Source organism: Gambusia affinis, linkage group LG11, assembly GCF_019740435.1.
Source record: "Gambusia affinis linkage group LG11, SWU_Gaff_1.0, whole genome shotgun sequence".
Taxonomy (NCBI): domain Eukaryota; kingdom Metazoa; phylum Chordata; class Actinopteri; order Cyprinodontiformes; family Poeciliidae; genus Gambusia; species Gambusia affinis.
This window is the reverse complement of record NC_057878.1, coordinates 22,443,225-22,461,888: the sequence shown is the minus strand read 5'-3', so window position 1 is coordinate 22,461,888 and position 18,664 is coordinate 22,443,225. Positions and strand designations below refer to the sequence as shown.

Sequence of the window (18,664 nt, the reverse complement as noted above, 5' to 3'; positions counted from 1 at the left end):
GGGCCAATATAACCTTTGCAGTGATTTTATGTGAATGTAATGCTAATGTGTAAATGCTGAGTAAAGTCAAGGAAATAAATCACACACAAATGTAAAAAAGAATTTTAATTATATAAAAAAGTGACATTCATCTCATGATAAACAAATAAATCATAACTTGAAAAAAATACTTGGCAATTTCAGATATGAAGCATTGCTCTTCCCATGGTGTAAGATCAAAGTTCATCTTTTGCCTGAAAAAGGGAGACAGATAAACCGCAGTAGTAAAAGAAAAAATATAGTGCGATGTCAATTCATGTACAGCAGAGGGAGCCAGATACTTTAAAATGAAAGTATGTTCTTATTGGAGCCAATACTATACCATTACGAAAAAGCTAAATTTAACTGAAAATCTAGTTTCATAAACTTTAAAGTGAGTAAATAACAATAAATCACTTTGGCCAACAGAGGATCCATTTAATTGAGGGAAAAACGACAGTTTTTCAATAAAGCATTCACATGTTTAAGAACAGAGTTAAACAAATACATTGTTGGTAAATATTTTTTTAGCTGTGTAACACTTGTTCTAAACTGCCCTGATATAAAGGTAACGTGCTCAGATCCCTTACCATTGTCCGGTCGCAGGAACATGGAAACAAGTCATCTTTAGGTTGCTCTACAAACTCCATGCCCTCCCGAACCTTAGGCTCTGTGATCTGCAGTCTGGAATACTCCTATATGAAGCACAGCAAAAATGATTTTACCAATATTGTTTACTCAACACAACAAGCAACATGATTTGCTCAGGCTGGTATTACAGCAGAGGTAAAGAGAAAATACAGCAATGATACCTTGAAAAGCTTGTAGTAGTAGCAGAATATACTATCTCCCATTAAATGACTGCGGGCAAACTGCTGACCTGCAAGGGCAATTTTCCTTGCCTGCAAAAAGATGAGAGTTTTAAAAACAGAACCACACCTCAAAAAAATCAATACCTTACATGCTGAATTTAATGCTTTTCAAAAATATAAAACCTAAAAGAAAATACACATCCAGCAAGCCTGAAATGAAAGAAAAACAATGCATTTCAACTTATTTGTTAAATTACAGGAGTGTGAACTTTTTTACAAACTAAAATTTGATTAAGTGTACTCTGCATTTGTATGAGTGAAGGATTATGTTTTGTACACAAAATCCTACTAAATACAATGCAGTTTGTAGTTATATCATGATTACATTTCAAGAGGTATGAATACTTCACTAAGCACTGTATAACTGATGAGCTCCTGTTGATAGATTTATATATAGTTAACTCATAGAGGCATAAAATAATCTCAGCGAGTCAATAAATTCATATTCATGAATAAAATATTCTTAAATGGACTGCCTACAGCATTACACAGCAAACTGAAGAGATATGATAATGCAAAAATAATGTGACCATTATTTAACAGATACAATGAGCACTGCAGGGAGGCTTGCATTTTTCCATTACTCTGTTCTTCCAGTTGGGATTTTAACAGTGGATTCTGGTTCTGCTTGAAAAGTAACAATGTGCTCTCTTGATAGCAAAAAAAATCTGTGTGTGAAATGATTGTCCATAATTACACCAGTTCCAATTTTAGTGACCATAATTATCCAACATATGATCACCTCATCATCATGGTCTCGGGCCCACTTGATCTTTTCCAGGAGGTCACCCAGGTTTGCTTTTATCGGGATGTAATGCTCCCACGGCCGCAGCTCATTGTAGAAATGCTCATAGTAGCTGGAATCCTGCTTTAAGACCACACTGTCTCCTGCCAGCAGGTACGGCAGACGGTAGGCTGCTACTGTCCCATCAATGTTTATTTGATACTTATACTGCAGGTGAACAAGAAGAGAGACATAAATCAAATGAGAAATTAGTTTCTAAATAGTTTTCATGTAGGTATTCCATACTTCGCTGTCCACTTCTGCCTGTTTTTAAATACAAATTCAAAAACTTCCTGAAGAGGGCATGCATTTTTATATTCGGCTAGTTTTTACTTATGGGATCTACAAATACCAGGCACTAACATGCAGGAAGAAAGAAAGGACAAGAGTGAAAATGAAAGAATAGAAAATATGACACAAGGGCACAATGAATGACAAAATGAGGCAAAGACAAGGAAAATGAACAAGCTCACAAAGTAGGAGGAAAAGACACAAAAACAAAAGGACATCAAGAAGGAACACTGGAAAGAAAGACACAAGAACTTTGGAATATAGGAAATATATGTTTCCATACTCCTGTTCTTTATCCATACTTTTACTGAGTGCTTCTATATCTAAAGCTGTACTTAATTTGGCAATTAGTTTTCCTGTATAGTAACTTTAAAGATTTAATTAATTGGTTTCAGGACATATTGCATTGAGATGACGTGTCTTCATGCTCCCTCACCACTCTCACCTTGAAGAAATCAAAGAAAGAGACATGTTTGACCAGCGGGCCGTAGAGACTCTCATCATGCTTGAAGAAGAAGAAGTTAGTGAAAGCAGCATCTATGTAGTCGGGATGAGCTCTAGAAAGCTTGACCAGCTGTAGGCGCTCCTGCCGGCTGTCCCGGCCCCTCCAGAAGGCTGTGGCGTTCTTCTCCGGCCACGGCGGCCCTGTGTTGGCCTGGACCGACATCATGTCCAGGCTCACTCTGTTCGGTGCAGAGGAAAATAAAATGTTGAAGTCAAATTTCCTGCTGTTCCAGAGGGAAATAATCTGTGATGAAACATACTTCTGTGTTGCCAAACTCAACATCTTAAAAAAAGCAAAATAAAATTTTCAGGCTGTGCTTCTTGCATAAAATAGAATCCAAGTCATTGTGATAAATCAGCAGAAACATTACAGACAATTTACATACATAAATTTTATAAGCAAATGAAGTTCCCTGTAGACACAAAATGAATAAAATATAATCTTTCAAAAAAGCAAATTCTGCTTTTTCATTTAAATAATGTTTTATTTGCTAAATAAATCTATTTTTTTAAAAGTCTCCACAGAACAGACACTGGGATTTGTTTTGTGTGTTCCTGTTTTGTTGGGTCAGTTAGCGGGGCTTTCAGACCTGCTGTGCATAGACTATCACATCAAAGATGCAGTATTTCATTTCTGGCCCTGTTGTCCATGAGGAGTAATATTTGCTAACAAATTATTTAATTAAAATGAACAAAAAATAATAATAAAAAAACACCCATACGAATGTATATGACTTATCTGTAAATATTTTCTATTGGTCTATCACATTAAATACATCCAGGTTAGTCATTTTAAATGCAAATAAAAAAGTTCCTGCGTTATGAATCCTCCTGAAAGGCACTGAAGGACAGGGTGCTTGTTCTAATGGAGCAGTTTTCTGCTGGTCTATTTTTAAACCTTTGCAAGGACAGGAAGAACGAGACAAATTACTTCCTTTGATTTTAGTTTATTAGAGAAATTCCCTTGAGCGAAATCAGCAGAGGCTTCGTTTTCAAAAAAGCTCCTGGAGTGCACTCCAAGTTCACCAGCATAAATAGCAGATTGTATGTAGTAATAATGATCCTGTAAGCTTTTGCTGAATGAGATTGAATAATACTACTAACTCCGGTTCTAAGCAACACTTAAGCATATTGATTCAAAGGCCCTACCTTCCCATGCTCTCTAGAACTGACTCTGTCAGGTCGTAAGTGGGCATGACAAGATCTCTGGTGGTGTTTGAGCCACACCAAGAAAAGATAGGATGGAGCTTATCAGTGGTTTTCCTCTTCTCCAGGGGCCAGTCACCCAGATTTACAAAAAACTCAACATCAGGGAGTCGAACCTGCAAACACACCCTTACAGAATATCAATGATTCAGCTCCTGTCTGATGTTCTCATATATATATTCATGATGAAAGCCTTGCAGAAGAGAAGCATCACATTCGATTGGATCAATATTCTCTGCTGAACTATTAAAGTCGAAGGGTATTAGGTTATTCACTTCAAAGCTCACCTTTCTTGTGAGTGAGAGTAAGATGGCATCCATGAAGATTCTAAAACCGACATGTTCTCCAAATGTTTTCACATACACCTGGAGGGAAAAGGAAGGACATAATGAAGATGCAGGGTTTCCCCCAGTACATTACAAGCCTGGCGGGCCACCAGGCTTTACTTGTGTCTCCACCAGGCTAAGCATTGCTTAAATTATTTATAAGTTATTGTTTTAATGTTTGCATTTTTAAGACTTTATAGTTGTTGTTCAGGCATCAATCTTCCAATCTCCAATAACGCATAAATATCAAGTGATATTTTCAAGTTTCCTGTCAACTTTAAACATTTTTCAACTCAAAAACACGGTGGGCCACTGGATGAATGACTGCCCGAGCGCTCCAACCACCAGGCTTGGCAAGTTTTCTGGGGAAACTCTGAAGATGTTTGGCAAAAAAAGTCACAATAACCTTTTTTCCATTTCAGATTGATTTTTAAGTTAATCTGGGTTCATTAATAAAAGCAAAAAAACATTAGATTTCTGAAAAGATGCCATTTTGTGAGTAACACTTAAAAATGATGTGTGAACTTGCATTGATTACTCTTATAAAATCTCAAACAGGTACACTGATATTTGTGATTGCAATTTCACAAAATCTGAAAAAAACTTAAGGCGAGTAAACGGAAAGGCGATGCATTCAGGATTTTTTGAGCTGTTCTTTTATTGAATCTGTGAGTTATGACTTGTATAATTTTTATAATAAAATTTGTCAAGTACCTTGTTTTCTTTAATTGTGTAATGACAGAGGCTTTGGCGCTGTCCAAAGCGCTTTGGGATCTCCTGTGCGTTCTGATCTGGATCAACAGTTGCATAAAAGGAGAGATCCCTGCTTATCTGGGCAAAGGACTCGGGACAGCGCATGCTTTTCTCCCATACAGAACCACTTGGCTGGGGACAGTCACAGCCTTCGTGGTAGACTCTGCCTGGGAAGGAGAGGCATATTCATGCTTTTTCTCCCCGTTTTGTAGCAACAACGTTGATGTTACACATCAAAAATGTAATCTTTTGACACACAATGTTATGGCAACTTGAACAGTTTTCTACCTTGGAGAATATAGGGTGACTTGGCAACATGCTTAGCCTTCAGCAGAACATTGATGTGCAGGTCAGTATAAGTGGCATACGTCCTGTAGCGAACCAAGAACGACCCATCCCGACGATCAAGAACTTGAATCCAGATTCTGGTGAACTGCTCTGTTGGGGAGACCATCTTTACCTCAAAAGTCTTCTCTCCAGGCGACCTTGTTAAACTAAAAGTATCAGGACACAGAGATTACTCACAATTTATAATAATTTAAGATTAAACTGCCTGCTTAAAATGAAATCTGATATCTATGGTTGCTCTCTGTGCAAAATGAGTGAAAATGATACAACTAAAAAGAGAACACATCCTAAATGTGAAACCTTGAAAGGTTTTTTTTCTTAGAGGATAAAGTATGTGTGACGAAACTGCTTTAAGGTCAGCTCCCTGTATTCTCCCTAGCTCCAAGTTTCAACTTTTTACTTAAGCAAGCAGGGAAAATAGAAACTGTAAACAGATAGGACAGTCTGCAGGGAACACTAAATATAGTAGCAACTTTTCCAGTTTTGATAACTATTGTCAGAGCAGAGAGAGTAAATGTGTTTTCAGCCAGAAGTGAAGTCAATATTTGAAAACAGCTTTTACCCAGAATATCTTTACCTAATATTAAAATGTGTTTGATGATTATATGCTACTCTGTTTTTTTCTTTTTTTATATATTTGATATATTCTCAGATATTGTACCAGTTGTAGCAGGATGTTTACAATTTCCTGACTCTTCTGATCCAAAGCTGGGCCTCGACCCTTACTTTAAGAACAACTGGACTTAAATTAGATTGATTCGAATTGAGTCCGATTGGGTCTAAACCGAAACTGCTTTCTGTAAAGGGCCTTAAATCTATTATAAACCATCGCTATATAACTAAACTAAACTGAGTTGTACTTGTCTGCATTCTTGTTTAGAAACAACTTCCAAAAATCGATTTTTTTTTCTTTTTTCTTTTCTTTTATTTTATTTTATTGGGAGGACGGCTGACGGTAAACTATTAAAAAAGGGAAAACATTCAATGTGACACATTTAAAAAAACATCCATTACTTGGGATTGAGGGAGATGAAGCAACATACGCAGACCAGGGCAAATTTACTCACTTTTTCCCTGAGCTGTCCACCGCCTGAATGTAAAAGAATCGAGCAGGGAGGACGATGTCCGCCTCCAGCCCTGGTCCCCACACCAACGTCCTAGCAGCGCTGATGACCGAGCCAACCTTTTCTTCGGATAGCTCACACCTGAACACCTCCAGACTAAAAACCAGCAGCAGCAACAGTCGAACAGACATAACGCCAGGTCTTTTCTTTCGGTCGAGCCTGTTTTCTCACTACCGTCTTCTACTGATGCCCACCAAAATATGAGAAACACAAGGGTCGTGTCCTAATATGTTCCGTTTCCATCTGCATTGCTAATATTTAATGTCTGTTTCAAATAAACCTCACATTATTTTTGTTTTACAAATATTTTCTTGCAGTTCAGCTAAACTTCGGGAATCTGCTAAATAAATCTGGGAGGCGGGCTCAGACGTGGCAGGGCAGAGCTCCTATTGGTTGAGGCTTCATGGAACTGTAGCAACAATTGGCTTCAGGAGCAGCAAAATACTAAACAAGAATATGATTGGAGAGAAACACGGAAGTCATTCTGTAAACTATAGTTGGCTAGGTCTGCTCTTTTTATATTGCCCGGCACATGACATAGTCACGGCGGCGGAGGAGGAGTTTATCTATAGAATGGAATGGGGAAAGAAAAACAACAATGTTTTGAAATAGGAAAAAGTGTCAGTCTAAAACGGGGACCGTCAGAGACATTATAAAACAATATCAAAAAGCTAATATAAAAGGCATGTAAGTATATCTATTTATTGTCTGTCAGGGGTGTCAAACTCCTGTTCTCAAGGGCTGGTGTCCTGCAACTTTTAGGTGTGCCTCTGCTGCACTACAACTGAATGGAATAACTAGGTCATTAGCAAGGCCCTGGATAACTTGTCTACACAAGAAGGAGGTAATTAAGCCATTTCATTCCAGTGTTTTGTACCTATGGCACATCTAAAAACTGCAGGACAGCGGCCCTTGATGACTGGAGTTTGACACCCCTATGTGGTTCTTATTTAACTCAAATGGTGATTAGGCGAGAGCCAGGATAAACCCTGGACAGGTGGAAAGTTCATAATTGTTCAACATAGAGATACACAGGGCAAATAACCATGCAGATTAACACCTTATAATTTACAGAGACAATATAACGAAACAGTCATGGTCTGGACTGTGTAAGGAAGCCAAAGTACCTGGAAACCACAAAAGATCCATGCCAAAAGAGACAAAGGCAGAATTCAAATCCAGGACAATCTTGCTGGATTCAACAGTATCTATCATATGTTACTTATATACATTGAGTATGTGCTGACTTTCTTCAGTAAATTGAACCTAAGTTTTGATCTTAGCATCAAAACAGACAAATTATGTTTACGTGGCTCTTTGAGCTGATATTAGCAAAATATCTGCTGTGTTGCTGCTCTATATTTGGCTCAAAAATTTAGATTTAGTATGAACACTCAATTTAACATGCAAAAACGTTGGGGATTTGCTAGTTGTTCTGCTCAGTGACCAGAATAAAAACAATTAGCAAAACAAGATGAAAATGTTTTTTTCCCCCTATGTAGTGCATTCAAAAATTTTCACTAATGACTGTCATACTCTACTATCAACATGATGGATTTAGTGAGGCACAAAAGAGCAATTAAGCTGTTTACTGTAACCATAATTTTCTCTGGTATTTGCAGCAGCCATATTGGAGTCAAAGGTGAACCACCAACTTTTAGAATTGTATCTCTAACTTAATGGGGAGTTACAAATCATGTTTTGAACTTCAAGCTGTTTAAATGTATTTTTTTTCTGAGTACAAATGGAACATAATATAAATTTGTTCCACTTGAATCAGCAGTCAGATTGGACTTCCAGCTGTGAGCAATCCCTGCTGAAATGGTACTAGGCAAAAGCATTATTAACTGCTCAACTTTTTGTCGTGCTGAATGGTTAACCTCATTAGGATTTTATAACATACAGCAACACCCTTTTCTATTGTGGAGAAAAATGTATATATGTTGTTGAAAATATATAATTTCAAATAAAAAGGTTCTAAAATGTAAATGTAATTGCTTTCCTTAACATTTCACTCCTAAAATTACATTTCCTGTACTCTGATTAAGGAGCATGACAGCATTAGAGGCAAAGGAACAGAGATTTCCAGTGTGTACATCAATCAATGTTTATTTCAGTTTTGCTTTTGCATCAACATATTTTCAGACCTTTTTTATCAAGTTATTTCTATTACACTAGAATATATCAAGAACAAAAAGTGGAATCCATTGAAATAAGACAAACGTTGTTGCCATTATTGAGAAAACCAAATAAATGCCATTTCAGCATACTACATTGTGAAGAACTACATAGTTCCAGTGAATTAGACAGAGCCAGAATTCCAGATAGTATAGTACCAGCAGTAACAGGTAGAACAAATACAGAAAATATCCCGAGAGTCTCTCATTTTTTGTGTGTTTTACCTTTCACCCAAAGTTAAACTGTACAGTTAATATAAAAACTGAAAACATACAAACCAAAAACAGAAAAAAAAGCTTAATAACAAAACACCCTGTCAGCAGAAGTCAGATTTTTTTTAGTTTTTGTTTTTCCTTCTGAATTTTGGTTTTGTTTTCTTTTTATGCGTATTCTCTGCCACTGAAAGAACTGCACAGAACACAAATGTCACTGACGGTACAGAGATAAGAAGATGATGTATTATTGAATCAAAATCATGGTGTTTTTTTCTTTTTATTCATGTAGTTCCACTGTGAAAGGTCAGAATATTTAGGTTAGTTTATGTTTGTGTGAAGGCCATTTGAGTCTAAGGAATGTCTCAGCAGCCTGACAAAGCTGGTGGAAATTACTGATTTACTTGTGAATTTTTGTTTTACAGATTTTAAATGCATTTAATGTATATCTCATTTAGGATGAGAAACTGGCCTCTACTTGACAGAGGCAATTTATTTTACCCTCGATGTGGTGATGCTCCAAAGGATAAAGAACATGTGAGTGATCAAAGTTGGTACCCTTGGAATTTTTTTTTTCAGGTCAGTTCAAAATACAGATGAGTACACAAGTACAAAATATCCTTCTTGTTTGACGCTGTTAGTCTGTGTCGTGTGGCTACCCACTGACGTACAACACAATCACAATTTGATACACAACCATGTATCATAAAACATTACTTGCTTTTAAAAATACATAAGCCATCAGTGAAGAGGCCATAACCATCAAATATTTGACTGCGACACAAGGATATCATAGTCAGTAAGAACAATATTGAAAAGAAGGAAACAACCATTTTTTTCCTCCAGTTGAAATTTCTGCAAATGTTTTACACATATACATATTTTCTTCACTGACTCAACATTTGAACATCACTGAAAAAAATACTGTTATTTCCCCTGAACTGTCTACAGATACATTACTCACAGACGGCAGAGATGAAACTGATGTGATCTCAACTTACTTTTTATCGGAAAAATTGAAAATCACAATGCACGCCGTCCAGGTTGCGAGTAAATGCCTATTTGGGTTTAACACTGAAAAGATGGGAGGGCACATTTTTTGATTGCTTTGACAGAAAAAAGTCATTTTTGAAATCTTTCTTGAACACACACACATACACACCCTAAAGGCTTGCTAAACGTTGACATCCAACAGAAGCTGTTAAAGACCTACATAAAAAACGCCTTTGTTTACTTGCATGAAAGGTGACCTTCGCAGGTCCCTTTCCTTCTGGCCTCAGTTTCTTATGTTTCAGTGCCAAAATGTAAAAAAAAAGAATTACATTTTTGTGTTTTATTTAACAGAATAAAGGTTTTAATGTGTCTTAAATCTACCTCTTCTGTAGATAAAAAAAACCTTCACAAAAAAATCACAAAATACATTCAGTACTAATTTAAAGGAAAGAAAATTCTTCATTTTGGATCAAATTAAAAGTTGTGATACAGGTACCAACCTAAGAGTCTTTCGCCACCCACAATACAAGGACATATTTTCTCTGTTGATCCCGAGTCCCAATTAAATAAACATGCAGATAAGCAATAATAAAACTAGTTGGTATGCAATAGACGGATTAGAGAATAGTTTTTCCTCCTAAGTGCTAGTGCGACCCTTCAACAGGATGCAGGCCTGCAAATTCACCCATTTCAAAAACCTCCATTGCCCTTATACATGCTGTTTAAAGAATAAGGAAAATGGATTTTGATATGCCCTCTACGACAAACTTCATGTGTAATTCTTTAAGATCTCTCGCTCCCACTAATGACCTCGTCTTGCTTAAGCTTCCAGTGAAAAGATTCCTCCTACTTTCTTTTTATGGCACACAAATTGTATATAGGTTTGTACAACAGATATAAACACACGATTCAGAATACACTGTCCTCATCTATGTCACTTCAGTTGCTGTTTTTACACAACTATTGAGTATGGAGTTGTCCCTCGTTGTCATCCAATGTATTTGAGTATAGCAGCAGCTCAAACAGTGAAAACACACTAGGGTGATCAGACTTTGCAGAGTTAAGTGTTATTACTACTTATTTAAATTTGCATTGTGCAGCCCAGAGTAAATGAAGTTAGAAGAAAAGTTGAATATTACATTATTCCAAGTCTGTGTAGATAGTTATTTATGTGCATTTATATTGTATTAAGTAATATTTGCTTAGACTAATAAAAATTCTAATAAAATTAACCATAAATGAAAATTAAAAAAAGGAAAGTAACACAAGTTTTGGCTTAATAGCAATGCAGTTATATGATTCCCTTTTTAGATATAGTTGTTTTTTTTTTTGCCAGTATCTCAAAAATATAAAGTTTTTCATAGTTTCTGTCGTTGGCTTACATCATAAATAAAAGTTATTTTTTTAAATCATTTTAAATCTCCTCTTAAATTAGCATGCTGCTTTTTAATATGGCAGTTGGATATTTTTAATACTCATCCATTGCTGTTTCATGCATTTCTTGTTGGTTTCATAACTTTTGAGTATCTACACAATAAGATCCAGAAAACCCAACCATACAAGCTCACACTCAGACAAACACGCGTACACACATTCACACCAAATTGTTGGATATTTCAAGTTCTTTCTTTAGACCGTCAAACTGTCCCCAACTGTCTGTATTACCTCCTGTCTAGACGAGGAATAAACCTGCCCTCGTCCTTCAGCAAAGTGACACTGACGTACACACAGCTGGTTCTAAAAGCTGTAAAGACAAAGTCACTCTTCTGTCTCTTCTGATTGCTTTCATTTCACATGTGAAAATCCAGTCGCAGCATGAAGTTCTTGATAGGCCAGTGGCAGCCTCATCCCGCCATCCCGATGTTAGAACTGGTACCACTTCTTGTCCTTACACTTCAGCATCAGCTGTAAAAAGACAGAGTCATATGCTGTTGGTTAATAAATAAAAGAGTTCAAATAAATAGTAGCTGAGTCTCTTTTCTCAGCTACTTTTTCTCAACACGGGGGAGCTTGTTTTTGTCATTATAAAAGAATTTTGCCAATAAATTGAAAACAGCTGTCATGTCCAACAGCAATGTCAGTCACACCAAACCATATTTCCTGCAACCCATTAAAAAAATCACTTCTAAAATATATGCTTTTCTTGGGTTCCCCCTAACAATCCAAGCGTTTTCAACCTTTACAAGAGAGATTGTAAATGAGAGACTGTATTGGCTGCTGCAGCTCCTTATCAATGTAATGTGACTTTTATGAAAAAAAAAAAATAAAATAAATCAACTAATAGATCTTGGGGCTTATGAAATCTCTGACATAAAATCACATATCATTCCTGCTCTTCCCAACCATAGGAATGAGAAGGGCCCATTTATCACGGGCCCTTTTCCCATGCTAAATTATACACACCCTTCAGTATTCAGCAGTTTCCTCAACCTGTGGTAAAAGTCTAATGAAATGTCTCCAAAGCCTATGCACAGAAGTCACCTGCAGGTTGTCACACATTTCTTAGCTGTATGTAATTCTCTGATTATACAATCAGAGCGGGATGTAAATGTACATTTTCTTCGTCTAAAAAAAATGTCAAATCAGAATAAATATGCTAGTATTAGCATAGCATTTAGGAAATTGCTCTGCAATAATACATCATCTGCAGGAACAATTCATTAGTTTATTCAAGTTTGTAGTTCTATGATTTGAATCAAGTCTTTAAACAAAAATGAAGCAATACATGTTTTAGGTGGTATGTTGTTAAAACACTAAATTAAAATCTTGCTGTAACACCTTTTGGGTTGGAACATCTGTTACTGAGATGAAAATGAATAAGACTGCAGACATTTGCAGTTATAATTGTAGTACTAATGTGCATAATATCACAATTGGAACAAGGTGCTTGAAAGGAATATTCGATAGAATATTGCATTTCAAATACTACTCATTCAAACTGGATGGACTTCTCTCTCCCTGATGTAAAAATAAAAAATGTTCTTCGTGTTTGCAATACCAAAGCTCATGGGCATGAGTGAGAACATTGTGATGGCTGATAAATAAAGAGAGGTGAGAGAAATGTGGCAAAAAGCTACCAATAAAACCATAACGTTGAGCAGACCTATGAAATATTACTGACAGTATGCCTGCCACATTTATTATAAGTGTACCCTTATTATAAGTGGACCCTTAAACATAAATATTGCCTTTTATCCTCACCTCATGAGCATGTTTGGAGAAAGTTTCTGCACTGGTCATCATCAGAGCGGTCCGGTCCTCCAGCTCCCCCAGCCTCTGGCCTCTCTCATCCAGAGCAATACGAGCCCGTGCCAGCTCCCCCACTACTCCACTCGCTGCCACCTTCATGCCTTCTACACCTCCCTGACCGGGGATGTGCTGTGCCAGACTCCGAGAAGCCTTCCCAGCTGCCGCCTCACCAACTGGGAAGGTAAAATTACATTTTCATAAACTGTTATCTTTGTGGAGCTCTGAATGTGTATTTTAACTATTGAATTAATCTTGAAAGGGTTAATTGTTTCATGTTTTCTTATTGTTAATGAATAAAATAGGTTCCTAGATACAATGCATACTGGGATTGTATGATAAGTTATAATTAAATAATAAAAAGACGCACAAAGCTCCTCTCTGTCAAAAGTATGGGCGTTTCCTCCAAAGAAGCCCTTTAAAAATCCTCTGTTTTGAGCTTCTGGTGTTTCTATTGGAGTAAACAGTTCCCCAAGCATTTCCTGCAATGAACAAAAAGAGAGCAAAATAAAAATTTTAAGACTCATATTTCAGCCATTTTTTAGAGGTACGCTGCCAAAAGATCAGTAATGACACTGTGACCATCTTTGCCTCTAGATGGCACTATGGAAACATCACATCACTTGATCCACATCCATGTGTTGTAAGTGTGGAATGTCAGCTCTGAACAATAAATATCTATGATGATGCTCATATTTAAATGAACACATTTACACAGTAAAACCATATAAATTTTCAATCCTTTGAAGTTTGCACCATGTATAACCAAAGTGACATCTGACGTCTAATCCCGCCGTCCGCCCCAAGCTTTAACAAGGGCATGAATAATGGATACAGCTCTTTCACAGCACCGGTGCTTTCCCCAACCAAAAAATATATACCTATGCACAGAAGCACAGTGCTCACCTGCAGGTTGTCACACATTTCCTGGCTGTATGTAATTCTCTGGATTTCTGTCGGGGAGCTGAGATACAGTGCCTGCCCCTCATTGGTGAAACAAAAGGTTCTTGCTATGCGCATGTCTGTCAGAGGCAGGTAATTGACATCCATCAGCGGTCTTAAGCTGGGCAAACTGCGAGATGAATGAAACAGTAGTGAACACATTAGATACTTGGGCAACACTTAGATCATGTGAGTTACCAAAAAACCAAATGGGAAGTGAGAGAGCTACGTTTATGCCCAGCAGTGAAAAGGAAATCAGATATTCAAATAAAACCAATTAGCTTCCAGCTGAGTAGGGAAGAGTAATTTCTTGAAGCAGATTTTCTCAACTATGAGAATATTATATCTACAAAGATCATGAGAGAAGACTAGAAAGCCATTGCATATCCAGATGAAGCACTTGAATTCTGTTTTAATATTCATGAAATACATTGGATCAGGTGCTTTAAATGAAAAATATTGAATGGAATCAGTCAACTAAATGTTCGAATCTCAATCCTACTGTATCTATGCAGTTAATTTCAGCAGTTCTGATCTGGACTTGACAAACATCTCCCTATTTTGATGTGAGTAAAAGACAATTCCCATAAGACTTAAAGAAGACATATCATGCAACATCCATTTCTTTAGTTCTTGAATGCATTTTTTGTGTACCTGGAGTCCATAGGAATGCAGAAAAGTTTTTTTTTTCTCTGATGCTGTGTAGATGTCTTTATATTGTCATATTTTTTCTATCTGTACAGTTTCTCTATTCTCTATTGCATTTTTCTCCGAGCAATAAAACACAGTATTTGCTGCAGAACTGCCAAAAAAAGGCCATGAACTTTTGGCTAACCAATTTTGCAACACTGCCAGGCTTTATTTCTTGCAGCAATTTTGAAGTCTAAGTTCAAGAAGCCCAAAGCTACAAGTGGATTGAAGTGTTCAGTTGTTGGGTGTATTAACTCACACAATTCATCACAATGTTCCATAGCATCAGAACATCTTCAGAGGTTCTTAGAAATGTACCCACATCATGGGGAAAGTCAGCTTTGTTTGCACAAAGCACTTCAAGAACAAATACTTTGGTAGCCAAGAAGGATTTGCTGAAAGATTTTGTCTGACAGTATCCAGCAAATAACATTAAAATAACAAAAACCTAAACTTTTGACATGAATTTATTGGGTGCTGATATAATGTTGTGGTCATTATATTGATAGCAGAACATTATGCCTTCTAATGACGTTAGTGCTTTGTGCTTTCTTTTTGTTTCTCGAGGACATAACTGCACAAGATGTTTTAATTGACTTATTACATAAACAATTTGGCATTGCTTTGGCTAGCTAACACTAACACTAATTTTCTAGCTCTAGTGTTAGCTAACTCGTTAACTATGTTGAGGCCTGGTCTAAAAGACTTCATTAAAATATTGGTAGCAATTCTGGCTTGAACATGTAAAGATGGATGGTAAAATTCTCTGTAGCTAGACAATTGTAAATAAATGCTTAAGCTGCATTTAAAGAAACCACACCAAAGTGAGTTGCTCTCAAGCACAAATCAGAACACGCATACAAAAGGGGCTTGAGGAGCTAGCATACTGAGAAATTCAGACAACTTAAAGTAGATCACGAGTAAACAATTTAAATGTGAAAAGGAAGGATTTAAAAGCATGATATATCTACTTTAAAGTTACAAATTGCAGCAAAACGTGGTTCTAAAAAGTACAGATTCAACATTGCTGGGAATGCGTACTGTGCTTTTTAGACTTTTACTGGTAAACAACTTTCAAAACGATCCTTTTTATTGCATTTTGGTTTATGTGTACATTACAAAAGAATTTAATCATCTATTTAAAAAAAACCCATAAGTGATAAGTGTGAGCCACATGCAGAACTCTGAGCACTGCAGATCAATCTTACCTGAGTGTCATGACGTGCCCGTTAGCACAGAAGCAGGCCAGGCACACACTGTTGCACAGAGATATCACATCAGCTCGAAGCACAAAGGATGACTCTGTGATGTTGTGGACAAAGAGGCAAGACTGAGAGGGCATCAAGAAGACTTTGGCCTGCCTCTCAGAGCAAACTATGGCCAAATGTCCCTCTCCAAAGGCATCCTGGGAAGAGGACGGGGAAAAGTGGACCAGCTTGCGCCTCCGTGGTCTGTCAGGGTCCTCTGGGGCATTCAGGTCCCGCCAAACCTCATATGGGCTCTGAATTAGGGCTCCATTGCAGTCCAAGAAACCAAAGCGAAGCACAGAGCCTTTTAGCATTTGGACTGCTCCTGGGAAGTTTAAAGGATAAACAAGAGATAAGAGGCAAGTGGTCTACAATTTTCAAGGCTGCAAACATAGAAGCTATGGAGCTATTGGATTCATAACAATATCTGTTAAAGTAATTTAAAGTTTAGATTTCATAAATAAGCTTAAGAAATGCACATATGATTACACGATTGCCAGTGTTTTTACTGACAGCTGCTAATGTTTTCTTAGTTACACACATGACCAGACTGATGTCTTCAAGATTTGGACAACTGTAAAACATAAATTGTAAAAGCAAGTTTGTTTCAGCTGTTCAAACCCTAACCCTGAAGACAGCCAATTTTTAAGAAAGCCATTACTTTACAAAATGTTTCTGTTTTATTTCAGAGGAATAAGGACAATTAATGCATGTTTGTCTGCTGCTATTTAATCATGTTCAAAGTAAAGAGTGAAGCAGCAAACCCTTTTGAACTCTTGAGTGATAGCAGTAATTTACAAGATCAAGGATGACAAATTCCTGTAAAAGTTCTCTTCCTCTACAGATTAAAGCCAATTGAAATAAACGAGCTTCCTATGCTTGCTGTGTTTGACTTGCATTGTTCTAAGAGTGAAACATAGAGCACTTAAGTCTGCAGAAAATGTCCTGCCGTTATACTAAATTGTCCTTTGCGAAAACATGGTATTTTGAAAGATTTTAGAGTAGATGGGCATGTAATCACACAATGTTTAGAAGAAAACAACAAAGAAAAATAGAGAAACACACTTGTTTACAGTTCCCTTACACTTTTTTTTATTAAAATAAAAATACCAAAAATGCAACCTTTAATTTGAGCACTTTAGTGATGTAAAATTTATCTTAATTTTTTTAAAAACCAAATCACTGGTGGAATACTCATCTTCTCTAACAATTTTAACACAATAGATTTCTCTTAAATTTTCCCTTCCTATATAGAAAAGACAAGAGAATAAATCAAGTATAGCACACAGCACCACCATGCTTACTGTTAAATATGGTAGAGCATCAGTGATGCTGTGGGCCTGCTTCTCTTTAAAAGGTGGAAAAGTACAGCCGACCATTGGCTTATTGAAATATTAGAGGATTTTAAATAAACATCTGATGGCCTTTGTCAGAAACTTAAAGACAGGCGGTTAGAGGGCGTTTAACAAAAATAGCAGGTTTTTTTCATGTATTCTACATTTTTATAACACAAGGGACATTTTCTTGTTCCTTGTGAACAATTGCTGCTCTTTATCTAGATGTTCTCCAGTGGAGGTACATTAGCATCAAGCTAGTAAAATATTTCTTGCAAAGTGACCAATGTAACTTCCAAAGATGCTTCAATGTAACTTCATTTTACTAATACCGTTTTCTTGACTGTAAGTAGTAGTATTCTTTTGGAGTTGCTCAGCCAAAGTAATAACTTGATCTCATAGATAATTTTCCAGGATGATGGTAACCTCTCAGATAGAATGTCAAAATAAGAGTGGAAACATGCAAAAGCTTGTCAAGAATTATAAGAAGAGTTGGTTTTGCTGTAATGCCAGTAAGGCTTTTCCACTGATTATTCACAAAGGCATACATATTTCCCTCTTTTAAAACAACACATAAATAAAAACAGTTCATGAGCTACACTTTGTGTCACAAAAAACATAGAAGTGCTGGTGCTTACCACTAGGGCCAACAGTGACAGGGTCCTCCATCCTCTCCTCGTGGTCAGTGGGGATTGATAGTGGGATAAGGATGACCACTCCTAAGCTAGTCCCTACCCACAGACATGGTGTAGGCAGGGCATCACTCTTGCGTCCATAGGATTCTCCAAACTGCAGTGTGGTGATAGCTTCTTTGGTGTCCCTGTCAATGCTAGACACGCTGGAACTGCGAGAGCGGCTGAAGGAGTTTTCACGACTCTCTGTAGCAGCAGCGGCAAGAACAATGGCCGAACATACAGGCATGGCGGAAACAAAGAATGAAGAGACAGATGGGAAGCAATGATGGGGAGAAGAGGAGCAAGAGGGAAAGAAACATAAGGTAAAGTTGTGGAAAAAGTTTTTTTTTAGTTTTTTTTTTTACAAGAGTTGGTGAAAGATTAGTGGGGAGGAATGGTAGCATAACAGAAAGGAGGTATGGAAGGACAAGCAGTTAAAACGAAAAAGTACATACAGGAAAGAAAGGAGTGAAAGGAAGGTTGAAACATTTTTAAAACTCAAAAATGGCTAATTTCTTGACTAAGGGATGTAAAACACTGCAACAAAAATGCATGTGAATGGATGTCAAACACTTAGAAGCAAAGTGAAAATTCACAGTAAAGACACTTGGACAGAAACACCACCTCTACCTGAAACAAACACCCGCACACATGAAGAAACACATACACAATTATGCTATAAGTTTATTGACATTATACTAGTCCTTCGTCACTGACAGGACTCCATCTGGCGAGACACGCATACCCACGCACACTTACACGCTACAAACTGCACCAATTTCAAAAGCTTCTTTAACTCCATTTAGGCATTCTGCGTTTCACTCCTTCATTGTGTGCTTTAAGCTTCCATCATGAAAGTATTTCCGTATTGGTGCATTTCTGAATAATTCAGAGCCAAGAGACGTTCAGTACTGCACTCTTA

At 37.0% G+C, this 18,664-nt stretch overlaps 2 protein-coding genes across 5 annotated transcripts in view; both read right to left on the bottom strand.

The window, feature by feature from the left end:
* Nucleotides 1–90: 90 nt before the first annotated feature.
* poglut2 (protein O-glucosyltransferase 2) lies at nucleotides 91–6,648 on the bottom strand. The gene is made up of 10 exons (XM_044131954.1): nucleotides 6,170–6,648; nucleotides 5,043–5,248; nucleotides 4,716–4,921; nucleotides 3,963–4,040; nucleotides 3,619–3,791; nucleotides 2,411–2,648; nucleotides 1,633–1,842; nucleotides 831–920; nucleotides 609–713; nucleotides 91–233 (listed from the first exon to the last, which is right to left on the bottom strand). The coding sequence occupies exons 1-10, from the start codon at nucleotides 6,355–6,357 to the stop codon at nucleotides 216–218; spliced, it is 1,512 nt and encodes a 503-aa protein (XP_043987889.1). The 5' UTR covers nucleotides 6,358–6,648; the 3' UTR covers nucleotides 91–215.
* Nucleotides 6,649–8,319: 1,671 nt separating this feature from the next.
* LOC122839533 (syntaxin-binding protein 5-like) overlaps nucleotides 8,320–18,664 on the bottom strand; it is a 115,207-nt gene continuing 104,862 nt past the window's right edge. For all 4 annotated transcript variants that reach the window (XM_044131190.1, XM_044131192.1, XM_044131193.1 and 1 more), the window contains 6 exons: nucleotides 17,707–17,946; nucleotides 15,696–16,059; nucleotides 13,762–13,927; nucleotides 13,226–13,337; nucleotides 12,811–13,031; nucleotides 8,320–11,514 (listed from right to left, as the gene is read on the bottom strand). In XM_044131190.1, coding sequence (XP_043987125.1) covers nucleotides 11,473–11,514; nucleotides 12,811–13,031; nucleotides 13,226–13,337; nucleotides 13,762–13,927; nucleotides 15,696–16,059; nucleotides 17,707–17,946 — 1,145 coding nt within the window. In that variant the 3' untranslated portion in view covers nucleotides 8,320–11,472. The remainder of the gene's footprint in view (nucleotides 11,515–12,810; nucleotides 13,032–13,225; nucleotides 13,338–13,761; nucleotides 13,928–15,695; nucleotides 16,060–17,706; nucleotides 17,947–18,664) is intronic.

Excerpts from the sequence above, each read along its gene's own strand:
- poglut2 (XM_044131954.1), bottom strand. The coding sequence starts at position 6,357 with ATGTCTGTTCGACTGTTGCTGCTGCTGGTTTTTAGTCTGGAGGTGTTC. Across the intron at positions 5,249-6,169 it reads GTGGACAGCTCAGGGAAAAA|TTTAACAAGGTCGCCTGGAG; the intron begins GTGAGTAAATTT and ends TGATACTTTTAG. Across the intron at positions 4,041-4,715 it reads ACACAATTAAAGAAAACAAG|GTGTATGTGAAAACATTTGG; the intron begins GTACTTGACAAA and ends TTTTCCCTCCAG.